We start from the raw sequence: 19,342 nt of genomic DNA, 5'->3' as shown, positions 1-19,342 counted from the left end.
AGGTTAGATTATAGGCTTCAATCAATAGACACGGTTTCAACTCGGAGCAACAAAAGATCGGTCTGCACAGGCCCGATTAAAAATAAAAGGTCTAGGTTGTGCTTAATGGAGACCCCGGGTCGTGTTTAATGGAGACCCGAGGTAATTTCGAACATATACTAGACTGATTAGAGGCTGTCGACTTGGTTAAAGTCGAGAGGCTTGGTGGGGCTGGGGAGGGAATAGCACACGGTCATTGGCACTTTTGCCCCTATTTTGTGTCGGTCTTTAATTTTTACACCTCAAAGCAAATAACTTTTTCGCGGGGCATAAATTTATATTTTCACATTATAATATTTCACAAATTATGTCCTGCGCTCTTAAAAAATTTATGCCCAACTCGATTTTGAAGGACAAAAATTAAAGACCAGCCAGTTTAAAGGACAAAAGTGCAATTTTGTCATAGCACACAAAGTTCCCAACTTGTAATTTTGTGATGTTAAAGTTAAGATAACACCCTCTATCGAAGTGGTCCTTATGTCTATTTGTTTCGCGTGCTCAATAACTCATAAACTTTGTTCAATGATTTTTTGTTCATAAATGGTTAATTGCCACCGATATTGAAAAGAATAGTTGGTCCACTTATGCCTATAGTTGAGGTTGACTAGGAGGCATTATTAGTGAGGTTGATCATATCTTTAAGTTAAGAATATTTTATTTCTCTTCTAGACTATTAATTGGACCTTCAAATTAGAGCGAAACTTTAATTAGATCATAGTAGAGAAACCAACAAAAAGATCACTCTCGAGTTATACAAAAATCTAGTTGTTTCATTAGATTCAATTAATGTAAAGTTTTGCTCTCATTTTTTTGGTTTAAAGATTAATTAATTGTACATCACAATATAGAGACTAAATTTTAAGTGTTTGACCCATAAATGGAATCAAGGTAGCATATGAAAGGGCATGCAGATGATATAATCAAGCAAACAAACTATGCCTTCTTTAGCAGTTCAACTTTTTACGTGAGATAGCCACACACTTTAATAATACATTGGCTTATCATAATGCTTAGTCCTTTTCTTTCCACTTTATTCGTTTCCTCTAAAAGAAGGGTTTTCTGTAGCTGTTGTGTTTCGGCCATCACTTTCATAGTCGATGGGCCACAACAAGTTCGAGTGGCATCTATTACAAAAGAGAGAATTCACTTCAGATAGTCACACATTTCTACTAGGCAACATGAAATAGCTGAGAACGGATCTTTCTAGATATAATTCAAATCGAGATTAGAGATACTGCAATTTTGTGTTTACACCAAATCAAATAATTTAGCAAGCTGGTAAAATTAAGTGAGAGTACATATTATTTAATCATAATTACGTGATAATTATATATATTAAAACACATGTCTTACATCTGTTATATGTCTTGTTGTAAACACTGAATACGAATAAATTTTCACCCTAGTGCATTTCAAAAAAGGCATATTTCTATTAGTCGAAGTGATAAAGTTACATTCAGCAGCATAATCATATTGTGTGCTAAACCAATCTGTCTATCTTTCTAATTATTGTTGTTTTAAAAATTGTGATGAAGTACAGATTCTTTCAGTGGGACTACAACTACTGGCCGAGAAGTCCAACATAGTGGCTGGCTGGCTGCTAATAAATTAGTAGAACAAATTTTCAATTGAAATCCAATATTCCTCCTCCACTTCAAAAATAGTACACAATTCGAAAAACATTTGCTATATAAATTGAGCAAAATATTCGGCAAAGTACAAGACTTCACTACATCAGAGATATGGCCAACAAGTACAATCATTTCAGCTTGTCCTCAAGATTTCTCTTTCTGTTATTACCGTTACTTCTTCAAATTCATTATGGTAATTCTCTCCTTTACCTTAAGATTTTACGATGAGTTATCTTATTTATTTCAAATTTTGACTAGAGATTTGTTTACAAATCTATATCTAAATTTTACTATGAGCTATCTTATTTATTTCAAATTTTGAATAGACATTTGTTTACAAATCTATATCTAAATTTTACTATAAGCTATCTTATTTATTTCAAATTTCGACTAGACATTTGTTTACAAATCTATATCTTTTAAGTACAAAGTAAAGATTTTTTTACCGTTAGTGCAATTTAATCGGTTATAGTAGGTTATTTATTTCATTTTTTGGGGTATCATATCGTGCTTGGTATAAAAAGTTACTGCTTTTATTTAAGTTTATGTGACACATTTTTGTTAAAATGAATGAAATTTCTGAATATGGAAACAATATATTCTTCTCATTTTACTTTTATCCCAACCATACAAATGATAGAGTTATAGCATGTTTAAGGCCACAAACTTCAAAGGTTCTACAGCCACATAAATGGTATAGCATGTTTAGATCACACGTCTCCAAAATCTTCATTTCTTTCTTAAACTCCATGTCAACTCAAATTGTGGTATATGGATTCAAAGGGAGGGAATACATGTTGATGTCTGCAACTTAACCTGATGGTGTAATTAAAGATATTATATATTGTCAGTCCACGTAACTTAAGCACTTTTTAAAAAAAATTGTGTCGAACTAAATTTATGCGGCTCAACTGATTCCACAAAGTACTTATTATCTCTTATCATTACAGATATCGAGTAATTATGTTCATATATACTGACAGCTAAGTCTTAATTAATTTCAGTAAGAAGTGAGCTCCAACTGAACTACTACTCAAAGAGTTGCCCAAGAGCTGAGGAGATCATCAAAGAACAAGTGGCAACCTTGTACCACAAGCATGGCAATACAGCAGTTTCTTGGATCAGAAATCTCTTTCATGATTGCATGGTTATGGTAATTAATAATTAATAATTATATATGAAGAATTAATCTAAATAATCGCACGCCCAATTATTTAAATTAAAAATAGTTGGTGGATATAGAATATATGTATAATTCATGTATACTATGTGTATAACCATATATAATCAGCGTATAGTTTATGTATAGCGATTAAGAAAAGTAAACAGTAAATCCAACCGGCTATTTATATAAAGATCCCTTGACAATTTAAATAATATGGTTTTTGTCGTTGCAGTCATGTGATGCATCGGTATATTTGGACACAGCAAATGGGCAGGAATCAGAGAAGGAATCTCCAAGGAATTTTGGGATGAGGAATTTTAAGTATATAGAGACTATTAAACAGGCACTTGAAAGTGAATGTCCAAACACTGTTTCTTGTGCTGATATTGTTGCTCTTTCTGCAAGGGATGGTCTTCGCTGGGTAAGTTCATCAAATTTAACTTATATATACTGATTGTGTGAAGAATTTTTAACATTATCAGTGTAGTTTAATTTGTCGTAACAATTAATCAACCTATCTTTCTCAGGTTACTAATTGATCATCTTTTTGCTGATGATTAGTTGTAGTTATGTTTTCGGTAACCTGATAGTAACAAAAAACAATTTACATTATAGAACTCACCCCCATCCTATCTTATTTTAACGTTACTAATCCATCTTTTTATGGACAATCATCCATATATAGTTGCCTTATAGGTGATCTAATAGTTTTAAACTTTTCTTTTTACACGATTGGTATATAGAAGGTAAATCCATCACTCCGTCCCTTTAACATTAATTTTGGGTGAAACACTACACTAAACAGTGCAAAGAAGTTTTATACTACCAATGTAGTGTATTTTAATATGTTATAACAGGTAATTAATACTCCTATGTCTTTTCCAAGTTGCTAAATCATCTTTTTGTTGACGATTATATGTACAGTTACGTTTTAACAGACCTGATAGTATAAGTTTTTTCACACTATAGTACTCGCCTCTTCTGGCCCTTTAACATTAACCTTGTGTGAGAAACTACATTGACAATGATTTTTTTTATGTAACCACGAAAGGATTATTGATAGAGTAATTGATTACTTGTCGAGTCAGTTCCCTTATAGAAGTTAGTTATAATTTGTTCAATTGTGTCACAGTTAGGAGGGCCACGTGTTGAAATGAGGACAGGGAGGAAAGACAGCAAAGAGAGTTACTTAGCAGAAGTTGAGAATTACATTCCTAACCACAATGATTCCATGTCATCTGTGCTCTCTCAATTCCAATCAATTGGTATTGATACTGAAGGAACAGTTGCTCTTCTAGGTAAATCATCTCTCAAAATTTTGTTTAACGTTTCAAACTCTTCTACATTTATAAAACAAAATAAAGGGCTTAATTTTCATATATGGACAATTTCATTACCGTAAGCCAATTATTACAATCTGAATGTGTTAGCATAAGTTCATATTTTAATGACACACTAAAAATGAGGGGCATGTCACAAAAATTGAAACGGTGAAAGTATTAGGTTTAGCACTTCTATCCAATTACCGTATTTATATATTAAAAAAGCTTTAGCATTTGATATTTACCACTACTTTTAATCAGTTAACCTAAATTGGCTACTAACCACCTTATATATGTACATGAAAATACAGGGGCTCACTCTGTAGGGCGAGTTCATTGTGTAAACTTAGTCCACAGGCTTTACCCAACAGTCGATCCAACTATCGACCCTGACTACGCTGAGTACCTTAAAGGCCGATGCCCAACGCCGGATCCCAACCCGAAGGAGGTTTTATACTCAAGAAATGATCGTGAAACTCCAATGATATTAGACAATATGTACTACAAGAACATTTTGAGCAACAAAGGGCTATTAATTGTAGACCAAGAATTGGTTACTGATCCAAATACTTCTCCTTTTGTGGAGAAAATGGCTGCTGATAATGGCTATTTTCATGATCAATTTGCAAGGGCTCTACGCATTTTGTCTGAAAACAATCCACTTACGGGAGATCAAGGTGAAATTAGAAAGGTGTGCCGCTATGTAAATAGTGCTTAAAAATTATTTACCAGCGGACGTTAATGTAATACGGTTGTATTGTTTTGTTCTCTTGCTTTTATTTTTGTTGTGTTGCATCTTCAAGTGAAATAATAATCCGGTTAAGTGTTGCTATAAGTGTGTTACTTTGTTCTGTCTCTTTTATTTTATGGGTTGATGAATGTGGTGGTGTTTGGGTTAACTTGAGTGTGTTTGACCATTTTATCGGGTACCTACTACGTCCCACTTATTCAATTATTGCGTACTTTTCTCACCAATGCTATGGAAGATGAGGAAAAATTGAACTCTGATCTCTAGATTCACACCTTTGAGCGCACAGGAACTTAGTTTCCTGTAAACTTATAGGTAAAGAGGAATATTTCAACTTTATTTTTATTTTATTTTTTTAAAAAAAAAGGTCTTGTGAGGTCATTTTGTCTGGAAAATGTAATATGGTTGCATTGTTCTGTTTCTTTTTTATCTGCTGTGTTGCATCTTCAGGTTTGTATTAATAATACAGGTCAAGTGAAGTGTACTATGTTTTGCCAACTTGTGTTTCCTTCTTCATTGGGTATTGCTATCAGGGCGGAGCTATAGTTTGCCTTATGACTTTGACAAGTAGCTTTGGCCTAAATAATGTATTTTTGTCAAAAAAATATATTTTATATAGGATCCGGTAAAGTGCCTTTTCTAGAATTCAGAATATATAAACTCAAAGTTGCGCCTCTGCCTACTATTACCCAGCAACTCAGATATTGCATAACTTGTCAGACCAAGACTATGGAAGATGGAAGCAAATACCCATAATTTTTTGCCTCCATTAAAATTTAAAATCTTATTTCAGTTTTTCACCCACCTCATTGACCATTACGGCACATCCTGCGAGATGAAATCTTTTTCAATACACTTTGGAGGTAAAGAGGGATTTACATAGAGAATAAAAAAGATCTTGTGATTCTCTTTTCCTTCTTCTGTTTCTCCATAAGAGTAAGTGGACCAATGAGGAAAACAATGTAAGGACTTGACTTGGGCCTCCAGTTCTGCCAACCCACTCTATAACGGTGAGATTGGACATTAGAAGGAGACAATACATGACCATAATCAACCCATGAGACAAATCCAGCTCAATAACCTAACTGTGGGCCTATTCTAATTATGATCCTTTCACACTCAAAAGTGTGCATTTGAGAATTCTCTTCTTCCTCGTGGGTATTATTTTGGGAAAGATCGCGCATGCCCCCTCAAATTAAAATAATTATTCATCCATATTTTTTATTATTTTTGTATTCTCAAAAAAAATTAAAAAAATTAAAAATATTTATCCGAGATGTCTTCTCGCTATGATACCATACAGATATAAATATACCGAGATAGATTATCAAAAAAAATGTTTTTCATCCTTTCTTCATTCTCCATGATACCATCACGTATATAAATATATTCGGTATATATCATTAAAGATGCTTCAAATTCTTCTTCTTAGCCCTCCATGATATCATCATGGTCATATAAATATATGTAGAGATGCTATTATGGATGATCATGTTCACTTATTCAAAAAGACACACTTTTCTTGAAAAAAAAAACTCTATGATACCATCTTCTTATATACTTATATCGTGATAGTATCATGAAGAACTGCTTCAGTCCTTCAATAATACACTCCTCAGGACCGTGATACTATCATGATATATAAATATATCTGAGATTAAGATTACTTAAGATCAAGCTTGGGCCCTTCTTTAGACCTTCATGATACCATCGTGATATATAAATATATCCATTTTGATATATGGAGGAAGTGGGTAGGCTTAGGATATATCGGCAAATATTTCCAACCGGTAGGGGTAGAAGTGAAATTACTTTAGAAGGAGCATTGGGCGGATAAATATTTTTCATTTTAGGATCGAGTATTCAGTGATATTTTCCCTATTCTTTTCTCAAAAATCGAAAGACACATATCGTATAGTGAAACTGAAATCTATCTATACTAAATTAAAATTTAAAAGTAACAAGGTCTTTAGCGAAATGTCGTATAGTGAAATTATAGTAGTACAAAACAAGGATCACAATTGAACATTTAATATAATATTAGAAGAGAAAGATTGTCATAATACACTACTCATGTCGCGTTCAATAGAATTGTGAAGATATTTTTATTTTGTTCTAAACTCATTAAATTAGTAGGACTTCCAGAGTCAAAAAATTAAGTACAAACTCAAACAAGACTTATTATATCTATGTGAATTATATCCAATTATTATTGTTATTTTTATCGTTCTTGTTGACCATTTTAACTTCTTTTTATTTTCCACTGGGATAGTGCTGTCTTTTTTGTGTAGTCATTTAACCACCATCAGTGGTTCTCCTTTGTTTTCTTTTTTTCTAATTCTAGCCCAAAGAATCAAAGATGTTATTAACTTGTATAGTCTCTACGTATAGAAGAAGCAAATGAAGAAAATATAGCAAATGAAGAAAATAGCCCATGTAACGTACAATTAATAGTTAATTATGTCTAAACTAGGTAGTTTGCTGTATATTAACAGCAGGATGTTAATTTGACGATCATTATCATCACCTTTCCCACCCACCGAAACTAAACCAAAAATATTGATCTTGTATCATTAGAATGTTACTTTATGAAGCATAATTGCTGTTTTTCTTGTTGAGATGGCGATTGTTCCTATGAACTCGTCAGGAAATACTTATTTGTATTGAGTATTTATATATAATTGGATAATTAACTTTAAGAATTAATAAATCAAAGTGAAATGCATATCACTTAATCGTGATCAAGCGATAAAAAGTGTATATGCAAAATATATATTTTTCATTTAATTCGCGTATTTATGATACCTAAAATATTTCTCTCTACGTATCCTTCCTTGCACTCCACTCGTGAGATTCAATTTTAGACGCTGTTATATATAAGTGCGATTAAGTTTATATATATGTGGACAAACATAAAAGATAGTAGTAAAATATTCCCATAAGGATAACTGTGAGAAAATTGCAGAAGTTGGTAAAAACAATAATTCACTTCCAAGTAAAGTGTTCGACTATTGTCCTGGTATTCGAATTTTATTATATACATATAAAAAAATATTTATGAATCTTTGAAAGCAAACAAGATTTAAAGTGGAATGAATTATCTTAAGAAGTACGATTAAGAAATTAAACCTTGTATATTAATTGAAGTACTCGACATGGAGGACCCCATATATCTCCAACTATTGGAACCAACACATGACTTCTATTTAAAGGGATTTTTCATGAGTCTAATTAACTAATATAAACTTGTCCTGCAGGTAGTATATCTCATCTAGCTCTTGGATAACTTAAATTTAAATTTGAGAAAAGAGGAGAAGCTTTTAGTAGGGAATGTCCTTTTCTTTAACGAATCTTACATAGTGCAATTCTGAATTACTCGAGCTAGTAAGTATTAGATAACAAATAATTATATAAAAAAAAAAATTGATATAAGAAAACATTTTTAGAGCACTACATTCTTTTAAAACGCAAATTAATGGGAATATCAAAAGAATACATAGTGCAATCAATATAATTCACCAGTGTGAAAAGTTGTATGTGTGAAAAGTAGTATATGTGAAATAACATGCAACCCCGATGGCCTATGAGCCTTTCTTCGATGCTACTTCACCCAAAATTCAAGATCACACCAATGAATAAGAGTCACATCTCTCATTTAAGAGCACCAAAACTCAAAAGAACAGAATTGACAATAAGATGCAATAAAGGTCACAAATTTTTCAACAAGCTGTAAGTGTTTAAGCACTCAAACTTTTCACTTTAATTTCAAGCATTCAAAGATTAATAAAACGAACTCAAGCTTTTCACTTAAACTTCAAGCATTCAAAGATCAAAAACGAACTCAAATCAAATGCTACGCATTCGAGATCAAAGCAACTTGTTCACGAATCAGAGAAATTTTTAGAAAATATTGTATTTATTACTTAGTTTATTATCATGTCTTTTTAAGCACGAAATTTATTGTTGCACAGATATAAACTTGAGCCATTAACACAGAATCCACAGTAAAGTGGCATAAAATTTATCACGGTCATCAATTCATTTGTAACATCAAATTTTTCTGTCCTCCAAAAGTCAGTTAAAGTACACGTCCGTTATATTTAGAATGCTGGGATAGATTTTATTTTGGTCTTCGTTTATGTCCTCTTAATTAATCACCTTTGAAACAGTATAAATACTTTTTTTACTGAAGTCCTTTGCAATGAAACATCACACATTATACCGTGTTTAAATTTTTAATTATGACTTTTTTTCTCTCCAAAAAGTATGAAAAATTGACCGTATCATACTGATATCAAATGATATGATATAAATTTATAAAATAATCAGCTGAATCAAACTATTGACACCCCAAAATTGCTATCCATTATATAATATACTTTTCTTTTTTATTAAACAAAGAATATTTTTTAATATGTAAGAATAATTTTAGTTCATATAAGTATTTATAATTTATATTATATTATAATTTTGTTTTAAAAAATCTTTTTTAAACTCTATATTCAATCAAAATCGTCGTATATAATTTAGAGTTTAATTACGAAACATAATTATAGTTTGTATATTTACGAAACGTAGCTACAGGTACATACAATAGCTATGGTTTAAATTGTATCAGCGCATACAACTGCGTACTTGCGTTAAACTAGCTAAAATCATGTGTATGCCCACATACAATTGCGCTGGATTACCTAAAATCACCAAGTTGTCAACCAAGACACATATATCATTTAAATCAATTAAAGAAATAGATCAACATATACAACTACATGCATGTATTGTGTATTTGCTATAAAATCTAAAATATATCTACACTCGGTGACTTTAAAACTGTAACATGAACGCCATGAGTCCCCGTGGATCATGACTGCCGAGACGTCAAGATTCCATCCGAAACATATATGTACAGGTTAAATTACTGTATTGCATTGCATTGACGTCCATCTAATATTTCATATATCATCATTTCATTTTACATCTATTATATTTCTTAGTACCCCTAGTCCACTACTAATACATAGGACCCACAACATGGGCAAGAAATATAAACCAAATAAAAAAAAAAAAAAGTGTCTTTACATGGAAAATATTACCGTTATAACAAACACGTGTCTCCCAACCGCTACCTCTCTGTCTTGACCAGTCTTCTTCTTTGGATTCTCTTCTTCTTTCACACTTTTCTCTGCTCAAATTTCCCACTTTCCCTACATACTTTTTACTAAATTTTCTCTTGAATTTTATGTTATTCTAGTGAAAATTCTGAAAAGGGTCACATTCTTTTTACATTTTATCCCCCAAAAAAATACCCTTTTTCTCGTCTGAGCAAAAAAAAATTCTATCTTTCACCAAATTGATCTGTTTTCTCTAATGGGGTTTCTCTAAAATCCACCAATTATGTAATTTTCTCTTAAATTTATGTTATTCTAGTGAAAATCTAAAAAGGGTTACATTCTTTTTACACTTTATGCCCAAAAAAGACCCTTTTTTTTTTCTCTCTCTGAGCAAAAAAAAAATCAAATTTTCAGACAATTGATCAGTGTTCTGTAATGGGGTTTCTCAAAAATCCAGCAATGATGTAATTTTCTCTTGAATTTATGTTATTCTAGTGAAAATCTAAAAAGGGTCACATTCTTTTTACATTTTTGTTATGGAGATTTACTTATTACTCATAGTATTGTTGTGTTTTAGTGTACTATCTATAGCTACAACTGAGTTTGATTTTGGTGGTTTAACTCTAAGTAGTTTAAAGTTATTAGGTGATGCTCATTTAGGTGACAATACAATAAAATTGACACGTGACTTGTCCGTGCCAAATTCCGGTGCCGGAAAAGTATTATATTCAAAACCAGTGTCATTCCGGCAACCAAATCTTGATTTTCCGGCAAGTTTTTCAACATTCTTTTCATTCTCTGTTAGTAATTTAAACCCTTCATCAATTGGTGGTGGTTTAGCTTTTGTGATCACGGGTGATGACGTGTCAGTTGGTGATTCAGGTGGTTATTTGGGAATTATGGATGCAAAAGGAGGGCAAAATGGTAATCTTGGTTTTGCAGTTGAGTTTGATACACTTATGGATGTTGAGTTTAAAGATATTAATGGAAATCATGTGGGGTTGGATTTAAATTCAATGGTTTCAAGTGAAGTTGGTAATCTTGATTCTATTGGTGTTGATTTAAAGAGTGGTGATTTGGTTAATTCTTGGATTGATTATTCAGGTTCAATGAAAAAAATGAATGTGTTTGTTAGTTATTCTAATTTAAAGCCAAAAGAACCATTTTTGTCAGTTGTTATTGATCTTAGTGAGTATGTTAATGATTTTATGTTTGTGGGGTTTTCTGGTTCAACACAAGGGAGTACTGAGATTCATAGTATTGAATGGTGGAGTTTCACTTCATCATTTGATACAAACCCTAACCCTAAATCTCCGGTTGCCGCCCCGCCGCCACCAACGGCTAGTTTAATGAACCCCACGGCGGATGTAAACCCCGTTAAGTCCCCTCCGCCGGAGCAAATAGCTCCGGCGGGGTCTAGTGGTAGTGCCAATGCAGTGCAAAGAAGTAGCAGCAAGAAAGTATTGAATGGGGCTGTTGTTGGAGTTGTAACTGCTAGTGCATTTTTTCTAGCTTTTGCTACATTAGTGCTTATTTGGTTATACTCCAAAAAGTTCAAGAATGTGAAGAGTTCTGAGATTAAATTGGGATGTGATATTATAAAAATGCCTAAGGAATTCAGCTATAAGGAGCTTAAAATCGCGACGAAAGGTTTCGATTCGAGTAAAATTATAGGGCATGGTGCATTTGGGACAGTTTATAAAGGGATTTTGAGTGAGACTGGTGAAATTGTTGCAGTAAAGAGGTGTAGTCATAGCGGACAAGGGAAAGCTGAGTTTTTGTCTGAATTATCAATAATTGGAACACTTAGGCATAGAAATCTTGTTAGGCTACAAGGATGGTGTCATGAGAAAGGTGAAATCTTGTTAGTTTATGATTTGATGCCTAATGGTAGTCTTGATAAGGCATTATTTGAGTCGAGAATGGTACTTCCTTGGTCACATAGGAGGAAAATTTTGTTAGGGGTTGCTTCTGCATTAGCATATTTACATCAAGAATGTGAAAATCAAGTCATTCATAGGGATGTTAAGAGTAGTAACATTATGTTGGATGAAGGGTTCAATGCAAGATTGGGAGATTTTGGACTAGCAAGGCAAATTGAACATGACAAATCACCTGATGCAACAGTAGCAGCAGGAACAATGGGGTACTTGGCACCGGAATACTTGTTGACAGGTAGAGCCCTTCAATTGCTTAGGGGAATCGCCCTTCTTTAGTCAAAGTTTTTGTTGTTCTGTTGTTAACCGATTTATGTATCGGAATTAATGATTGGCTCTATCAGAGACAAAAATACTAGGTGATTTCTTCCTATCTGTCCTAGCCTTAGTGGATAGAGTTACCTGGTATCCAGTGGAATTAGTCGAGGTGCGCGCAAGTTGGCCCGGACACCACGGTTATCAAAAAGAAATGATTGGCTTCTATCTATAAAGATTTTGAATTTGTTCATAATGATCAAATTATATCTGGTCATTCCCGATATAATTTTTCAAAATTTTGATTTTCCGTTGTTTAAATCATTTGCCTCCGTCACTTGTAGTTATTTATCATTCAATGACTGATGGCAAAGGATACTTGTTTTACAGGTAGAGCAACTGAGAAAACTGATGTCTTTAGCTATGGGGCAGTGGTTCTTGAAGTGGCTAGTGGGAGGAGGCCAATTGATAAAGAAACAAATGGGGTTGGGAAATTTGGACTCAATAGCAATTTGGTTGAGTGGGTGTGGGGATTGCACAAAGATGGGAATTTACTAGCAGCAGCTGATTCAAGATTGAGTGGTGAGTTTGATGAACAAGAAATGAGAAGGGTTCTTTTAGTTGGTTTGGCTTGTTCACATCCTGACCCTATGGCTAGGCCAACAATGAGGGGAGTGGTGCAAATGCTAGTAGGTGAGGCTGAAGTTCCAATTGTACCAAGGGCTAAGCCATCAATGAGTTTCAGCACATCTCATTTGCTAATGACTTTGCAAGATAGTGTTTCTGATTTGAATGGTATGATCACACTTTCAACTTCTTCATCTGAAATCAGCTTCAATGGTGGTGGCATGGACCTAGTCTAGTTCAATAATCAAGAAAGAAGCTTGGATGGCTTCTTTTTGTCATCTTTTTGTTGTGCCTTTTGTTCATAGATTCATTAATTTATTATTATTATATGTATGTAACAAAATAACCTTAAAATATATATAATTGTATGCCCATATCAAAAGGGGCTTTTGGACTTGTTCCAAAAAAAATCCTCTTTTTTGTTCAAATTAAAAAAAGAATGTGTGCATTATTAATGTACTTCTGATGCTCCATTTTATGTGATATTCTTTCTTCTCAATGAATGTGTTATATTTAGAAATAATTTAACTTTGAAATATTCTATTTTGTTCTTATGACATAATTTCATAGAAGGGAGAGCCTTAGAGCGACGAAAAAATTATCTTCGTATGATCTATAGATCATGAGTTCAAGTCGTGAAATAATGATACTTATTGGGTAGGTGTGTACGTTACACCCTCCCTTGGGGAGTCAGGGTGCAGCCCTTCCCTAAACTTTGTGTGAACGCTGTATATTTTGTGGATCAGACTATTCTTTTATGGCTACAAAAATATGTATTCAACAAGTTTTAAAAGTTTTATCTTTCTGAAATTTTTTATATAGTCAAACGTCTTAGCATAAAATGAAAGGATTAATGGAGCAATACAAAAATCATTTGGAGTCTTTTCTTGATCTTGGTAGGGTGAGTTGTCTTTGTGGAAGAGTGACTAGCTAGTTGCTTTCAACCTTCAGCAGCTCCCAATTTTGTCAAAAGCAGACAGAAGGGTTTTGAGGAGAGGTTAGGTAAGTTATGAATATATGGACTATGGCCTGGTGACAATTATTAATGGACATACAAAACTAATAAAAAGGGTTTATTTTATTGGTTGATTTTATAAAAATACTGTTCATTTTGGACAATTAAACAGTGAGATAAGATATTGACATCTTACTTTACTTGTCTTATCATAGTTCCTATGGGTAAGTTTTCTCCTGTTAGTAGGAATTTCAATGCTCCACCAGCCTAGCTTTTAGATAATGTCTTGGGCAAAATGATTATCTTTCGTTTTCAATTTCTGTTCTCCAAAGGAAAGGATGACAAGAAAATGTTAAGTATTCTTTTTTTTTTTTATTCGGTATCCGTATGGTACATCATCGATTAATTCGAATTCCCGTTGCATAAAGTTCATTAAAGGGATTAATGGGAAAGTGTTCCTTACCAAAAAAAAGTTCGCATTTAGGATTCAAATTCAAACTTAAGGGTAAAGAGATCCTATTCATTCCAGTGTAACTCTTGATTGTAATGTTCAATGTTATCAATCATAAAATCCTTTTTTTTTCTTTTTTTTTTTTTTTTTAGTTTTCCACCTGATGTTTGGTACCTATTTTGGGGCCTGATTAATTCAAATTTGTGTTGGGAAGTCCCGCGTTAGTAGTAAACTCTCCCTACCAAATTCGACTTTATTCCTCCGAAGTCAAACTCTAGACCACTTGGTATACGCTTAATTTTGGGCTCCGCTAATCCGAATTTGCATCGGGAAGTCTCACTTAGGGTAAGCTCCCTATCATATTCGGCCTTATTCCTAAGACTCGAACTCTAAACCATTGGTTAAGATTAAATGGGTATTTACCATTTAACCATAACTCTTTGATGGTCATTAAGCTGGTAATAAAATAGTTTTTGTGGGATTTACAATTGATTAAGAATAAGACAAGGATATATGGGGGACCAGGAGCTAAAGGTGTCTTTAAAGGACAAGAAAGAGCAATAATTACAAGTTTACAACTTTAATGGATGATTGCTTCTCAAAACTGACTTGAACAAGTTTTTACTATAGAATAACAAATACTTTGATTGGACGCATTCATGTACAACGTATACAGTCAAAATATAATCATATTTATATTGGTAGGTGTTAGAGTTTACAATTTTACTTTGATGAAAAGTTTAATAAAAAAAATATATTACTCAGTTCTGCCATAGGCTAGAGCCTTTGATCCTGAATATCAGACGATTATTAAAAAAGCACACGATTATTAAAAAACACAAAAAGACTTTCTTTTGGAAGGAGTCCCACTTGATGTTAGATATGCAGAGGTTTTCTTTTCTGTATATGGCTTTCCTTTTTTCTTTTTAATTTTGGTAAAATTATAGAATTGAATTCATACCTATAGTGTGGAAATTCATCAATTTCACTAGATTATTATAAATTTTGATCCTAAATTGGATAAAAGATTAGGTTATATATCAACCATGCCTTTTTAAATTAAAATAAATTGACAAGTAATTAGAATGAGCCGATTTTAAATATATTTAAATCAGACTTCTCAATGAAAAAGTGGTGACAAAAAGTTTTGGTAAAATTGTAAAGAGGAATTAGAAAAGCCATACAAAAAAATGCTGTTTAAGAAAGAACCTAGGTATAAAGGCATTGGTAATGAAGTGAAGTATTTAATTACTGACACTCTATATTTAAGTTAAATTATGTTAGTTTATCTTAGTTAAGTGACAATAGAGATGAAAAATACAAATTAATTAACAACAATTTATTGATAAAATGTAAACCATTTACTTATATTGAATGTGAAATAAATTTTTCCGTTAGATGAAAGAGATGGAGGTAGTAATTGTACATCCACCCAAGATTTCCAAATTATGAGTCTTGTGTTAATGCACTTTGACTTTAACATTTTGCAATGAAAAGCATAGGGATTAATATCGGATAGTGATGAAGTTCGTCCGTTAACATGTCAAATAAGTCTCTTTTAGTCAATAAAATCACTCAAGTGGAAGAGAAAACGGACGGTTCAGCAATATGCTATACGCTAATGTGGAGGAATTATTTTTTCTGGAAGCTAATAATTACATGAATTTTTTAAAAGCGTTTTATTTGAAAATTTACTACTTAATTAGATGAATTTGTGAAAAGCCGATGTTGGTATTATTTGACTTTTTGCACGTCCTTAGAAAAGATAGTCCGTCTTAGTTATACGATGTGTCGTCTAATCATTTCTATCTTTTATCTCTCCTTAAATGTTTTAATGATGAGAGATTTGGATAAAAGATAATAATAAATGATTTTCAGTTTTGTAAAATGTCAAATATTTGATATAATTTTGTTTGTCAAAACAATTTTATTTGAACTCGATGAAAGTATTTTTTATCAAAGTAGAAAAAAAAGATCTCACTAATTAACCGAGATATTTTTCTTTTTTAGATATATCCACTTTTAATTTATCTTACCTGTTTCAAATTAATAGGCTCTTAAAAGCTCAAAGACAAACATATTCTTCACCTTGTAGGATTACCAAAATATTTTTTCCTTGGTTATCAAATGATGCATGTCTTACATCATAGTGTTTTTTTTTTCCCCTTGTAGTGTAGGTTGACACTTGTGTTTACCGGAAAAACTGTTCAGTTGAATTTGTGTTCGTGATCAAGAATACGTGGATCAAAATAACCAGTAAATTAATATAATATGCAAGTAAATCTAATGTAAACGAAATAAAGCAAAACAAGGTTGAGGATAGCCTAAGCCTTGATTGAGCTCGGTGGTGATTTCTCCGGCCAAGCCTGTGATAAAGCCCTTAGTAAAACAGTAAAGAACTTAACAAATGAAGTACTTGCGTATAAATGGTGTGTATTCCTCTTGAATTTCGTGTCCTTATAATGAGAATGATAATCTCTATTTATACAAAGAGCTAGGGGCACATATTCCATGTATTACGCCCCTGCCCATAATGGTATTAATTGAATATTAATAATGAGCAATAAAGATGACCATTAAGCCTAAAACACCAGTAGATAACGTTCAACTCAATTTGTAACGGCAGCAGTGGCGGATCCAGAAATTTTATATCATGGGTGCTCAATTATTTCTAGTTTGGAAATTGCCACTTAGAGTGGGTGCTCAGTTAATATATTTGAATTAATTACAAGATTTTATATGTAAATAATAGTGTTTGCACAAAAAGCAATGGGTGCTTAAGCACCCATAGCACACTACATAGGTCCGCCACTGAACGGCAACCCGTTGAGCTCTCTTCCGGAGCTATTCCAACAGTCTTCCGGTCTAAGTGGTTCTTCTGGTGCAATGGCATTTCCTCCTATGACACTCAATATTGACTCATTTTTGACTTATCCCTTAAGCCATGTGGCCTAACGATATAGGTCCAACTATGCTGCACGGATTTAGCCCAATACAACTTAGGTTGATTTTTGGCCCTTCACGTTTCTCAAATGCAGACAAATTTTTAAAGCTTTTTCCTTATATTCCTTTGCACGTCCTACACTTTAATGTCTTCTTCCCCAAATGTCGTGGATATATTTTCCTGAAGAGAGGAAGTATCTTCTTTTGTATTCTTACGCTGCTGTAATTATTTTCCTCGACAAAAGCAAGAAAAAAAAAATACTCCTATAACTAAGTAAAATTAAATTTCTCCTATAGTAATAATACTCCTAATAAGACAAGAAAGTAGATTAAAAAAAAACACAAGAGAATTAAATCACGTTAGTGGAGATATTTTACGCCCTCAAGATAAAGTAACTTGTATCAAATGTCAAATATAAAAGCCATTATCTATACTGAGCTATAGGCTATAGCCTATAGTGTGGAGATTATAGGTAAGATAATACTTATTTATTTTCTTTTTGAGAATACTTTAGGAGTAAATGGATGAGATTTTACACATCTTATTGTCTACGTGCCTATCATAGGTTTTCTCTGAATTAGCAACTATTGCGATGTCTTACTCCAAAGTCCAAAGCGTATGAAACATAAAATAAATTGGCAAAAGGCGGAGCTTTACCTATGCGTTCGATCAAATTCAATAATTTAGTCTAAAAATTATATTTATATTAAATTTTTTACTAAATATGAATTTTCAGAGCGCGATTACTAGCACGTGATGTCGTTATTCTATAATTTAAAACACATAAAATTAAATCCTAGCTTTGTATCTGCTAAAATCAAGGGCGGATTTAAGTGGAGGTGAGGGCAGTTCACCCGAACACCCTCGACAAAAAATTACAGTGTATATATAGGATAGGTTTTATGTGTTTATGTACATATATTAACTTTTGAACACCCTAAGCATATGCAAAAAGTTAGCTCAAGTGATTAAGTTAGCTCAAGTGATCCAGGATGTTCAAAATTGTCTCTAGCATCCTAGGTTCAAATTCCCATCAACAACATTATTTTTTATATTTAATTTTTGTTATTTTTTTCGAACCCCTGAATGAAAATTACGAATCCGCCACCGACCGAAATCGATATCTTACGAACTAGTTAAAGCATGAATTACAGTACCACTGAATAATCCACACTTTAGAAAAAATAAAAATAAAAAACAACTGATGATGGCAGAAGATATATGGACTCTCGGTGTAACATTTACCCTTTACAACCTTCAAAACTCAGAAATAATTCAAACTCTTGGAAAAATGAACTTTTTGTCTCCAATGAGAAGCTTCAGATGCAACTTCATAAAAAGAAATTATAATGTCAGTATTAATTTTGTCATGAACTTCTATATTCATCGTACTACTACTTTTTTTTTTTTCCTTTCGTGCCACAAATATATTTTGTACTTATATCTGCAAAAATTCCTCTTTATCTGACAAAAGACCGACCAAATTAGGTGAAAATTGTGAATAGCAGTTGCAATGTGATATTTTTGCAGTTATGGAAGGATTTCTTCCTCTTCTCTTTAAGTTAGGGTCAACTTGCATCCACTTCGTATATTTCATCGGATTCATGATATCTCTCACCAGCAGAGGCGGATTTAAAATTATAATTTTAAGAGTTTAATCTTTAAAGTTCTTGTGTTGTTCTTAGTTTGTATCCATTACATTTATAAAGCTATGAGTTTAAATCTACTATGTCGAAAGTACTGGGTTCATTTGAACCCGATTCCTAAATGCTACATCTGTCACTACCCACCGGTACAAATAAGAGCTAGTAACTTTGCCTTCCTACGCACCCGTATTGATAGCCTCACTACAACCCACGTCGACCTTCTTCTTCTTCTTTTTTTTTTGTTACCCCTTCTTATGAGCTCCCACATTTTTGCTCCCTTGGTGGCTCGAACCCGCAACCTTATTAGGATTGGAAGTGGAATGTGCTTACCATCTGAGCAACCCCCTCTTATCCACGCGTCGACCCTCTTTTATAGGGTCTAAAGGGATAAGATGCATGTCCAACAGATTTCTCATGGACCTAACTCCGAGAGTTTAGAGGATCAAATATCAACCTTAACGACTAATTCAGTTCAACGGACTACTAGTCTAACTAGGATCTTTTAGTTCAA

At 32.9% G+C, this 19,342-nt stretch overlaps 2 protein-coding genes across 2 annotated transcripts; both read left to right on the top strand.

Moving 5' to 3' along the window:
* Positions 1 to 1,721: 1,721 nt before the first annotated feature.
* On the top strand, positions 1,722 to 5,008 carry LOC132057266 (peroxidase 21). Its single transcript, XM_059449783.1, has 5 exons — positions 1,722 to 1,863; positions 2,675 to 2,823; positions 3,068 to 3,256; positions 3,968 to 4,133; positions 4,469 to 5,008. The coding sequence occupies exons 1-5, from the start codon at positions 1,782 to 1,784 to the stop codon at positions 4,873 to 4,875; spliced, it is 993 nt and encodes a 330-aa protein (XP_059305766.1). The 5' UTR covers positions 1,722 to 1,781; the 3' UTR covers positions 4,876 to 5,008.
* A 4,991-nt stretch (positions 5,009 to 9,999) lies between these two features.
* LOC132057265 (L-type lectin-domain containing receptor kinase VIII.1-like) lies at positions 10,000 to 13,302 on the top strand. The gene is made up of 2 exons (XM_059449782.1): positions 10,000 to 12,191; positions 12,599 to 13,302. The coding sequence occupies exons 1-2, from the start codon at positions 10,553 to 10,555 to the stop codon at positions 13,069 to 13,071; spliced, it is 2,112 nt and encodes a 703-aa protein (XP_059305765.1). The 5' UTR covers positions 10,000 to 10,552; the 3' UTR covers positions 13,072 to 13,302.
* Positions 13,303 to 19,342: the final 6,040 nt, after the last annotated feature.

Source organism: Lycium ferocissimum, chromosome 5, assembly GCF_029784015.1.
Source record: "Lycium ferocissimum isolate CSIRO_LF1 chromosome 5, AGI_CSIRO_Lferr_CH_V1, whole genome shotgun sequence".
NCBI classification, from domain to species: Eukaryota; Viridiplantae; Streptophyta; class Magnoliopsida; order Solanales; family Solanaceae; genus Lycium; species Lycium ferocissimum.
This window is presented reverse-complemented; position numbering and strand designations above follow the sequence as displayed.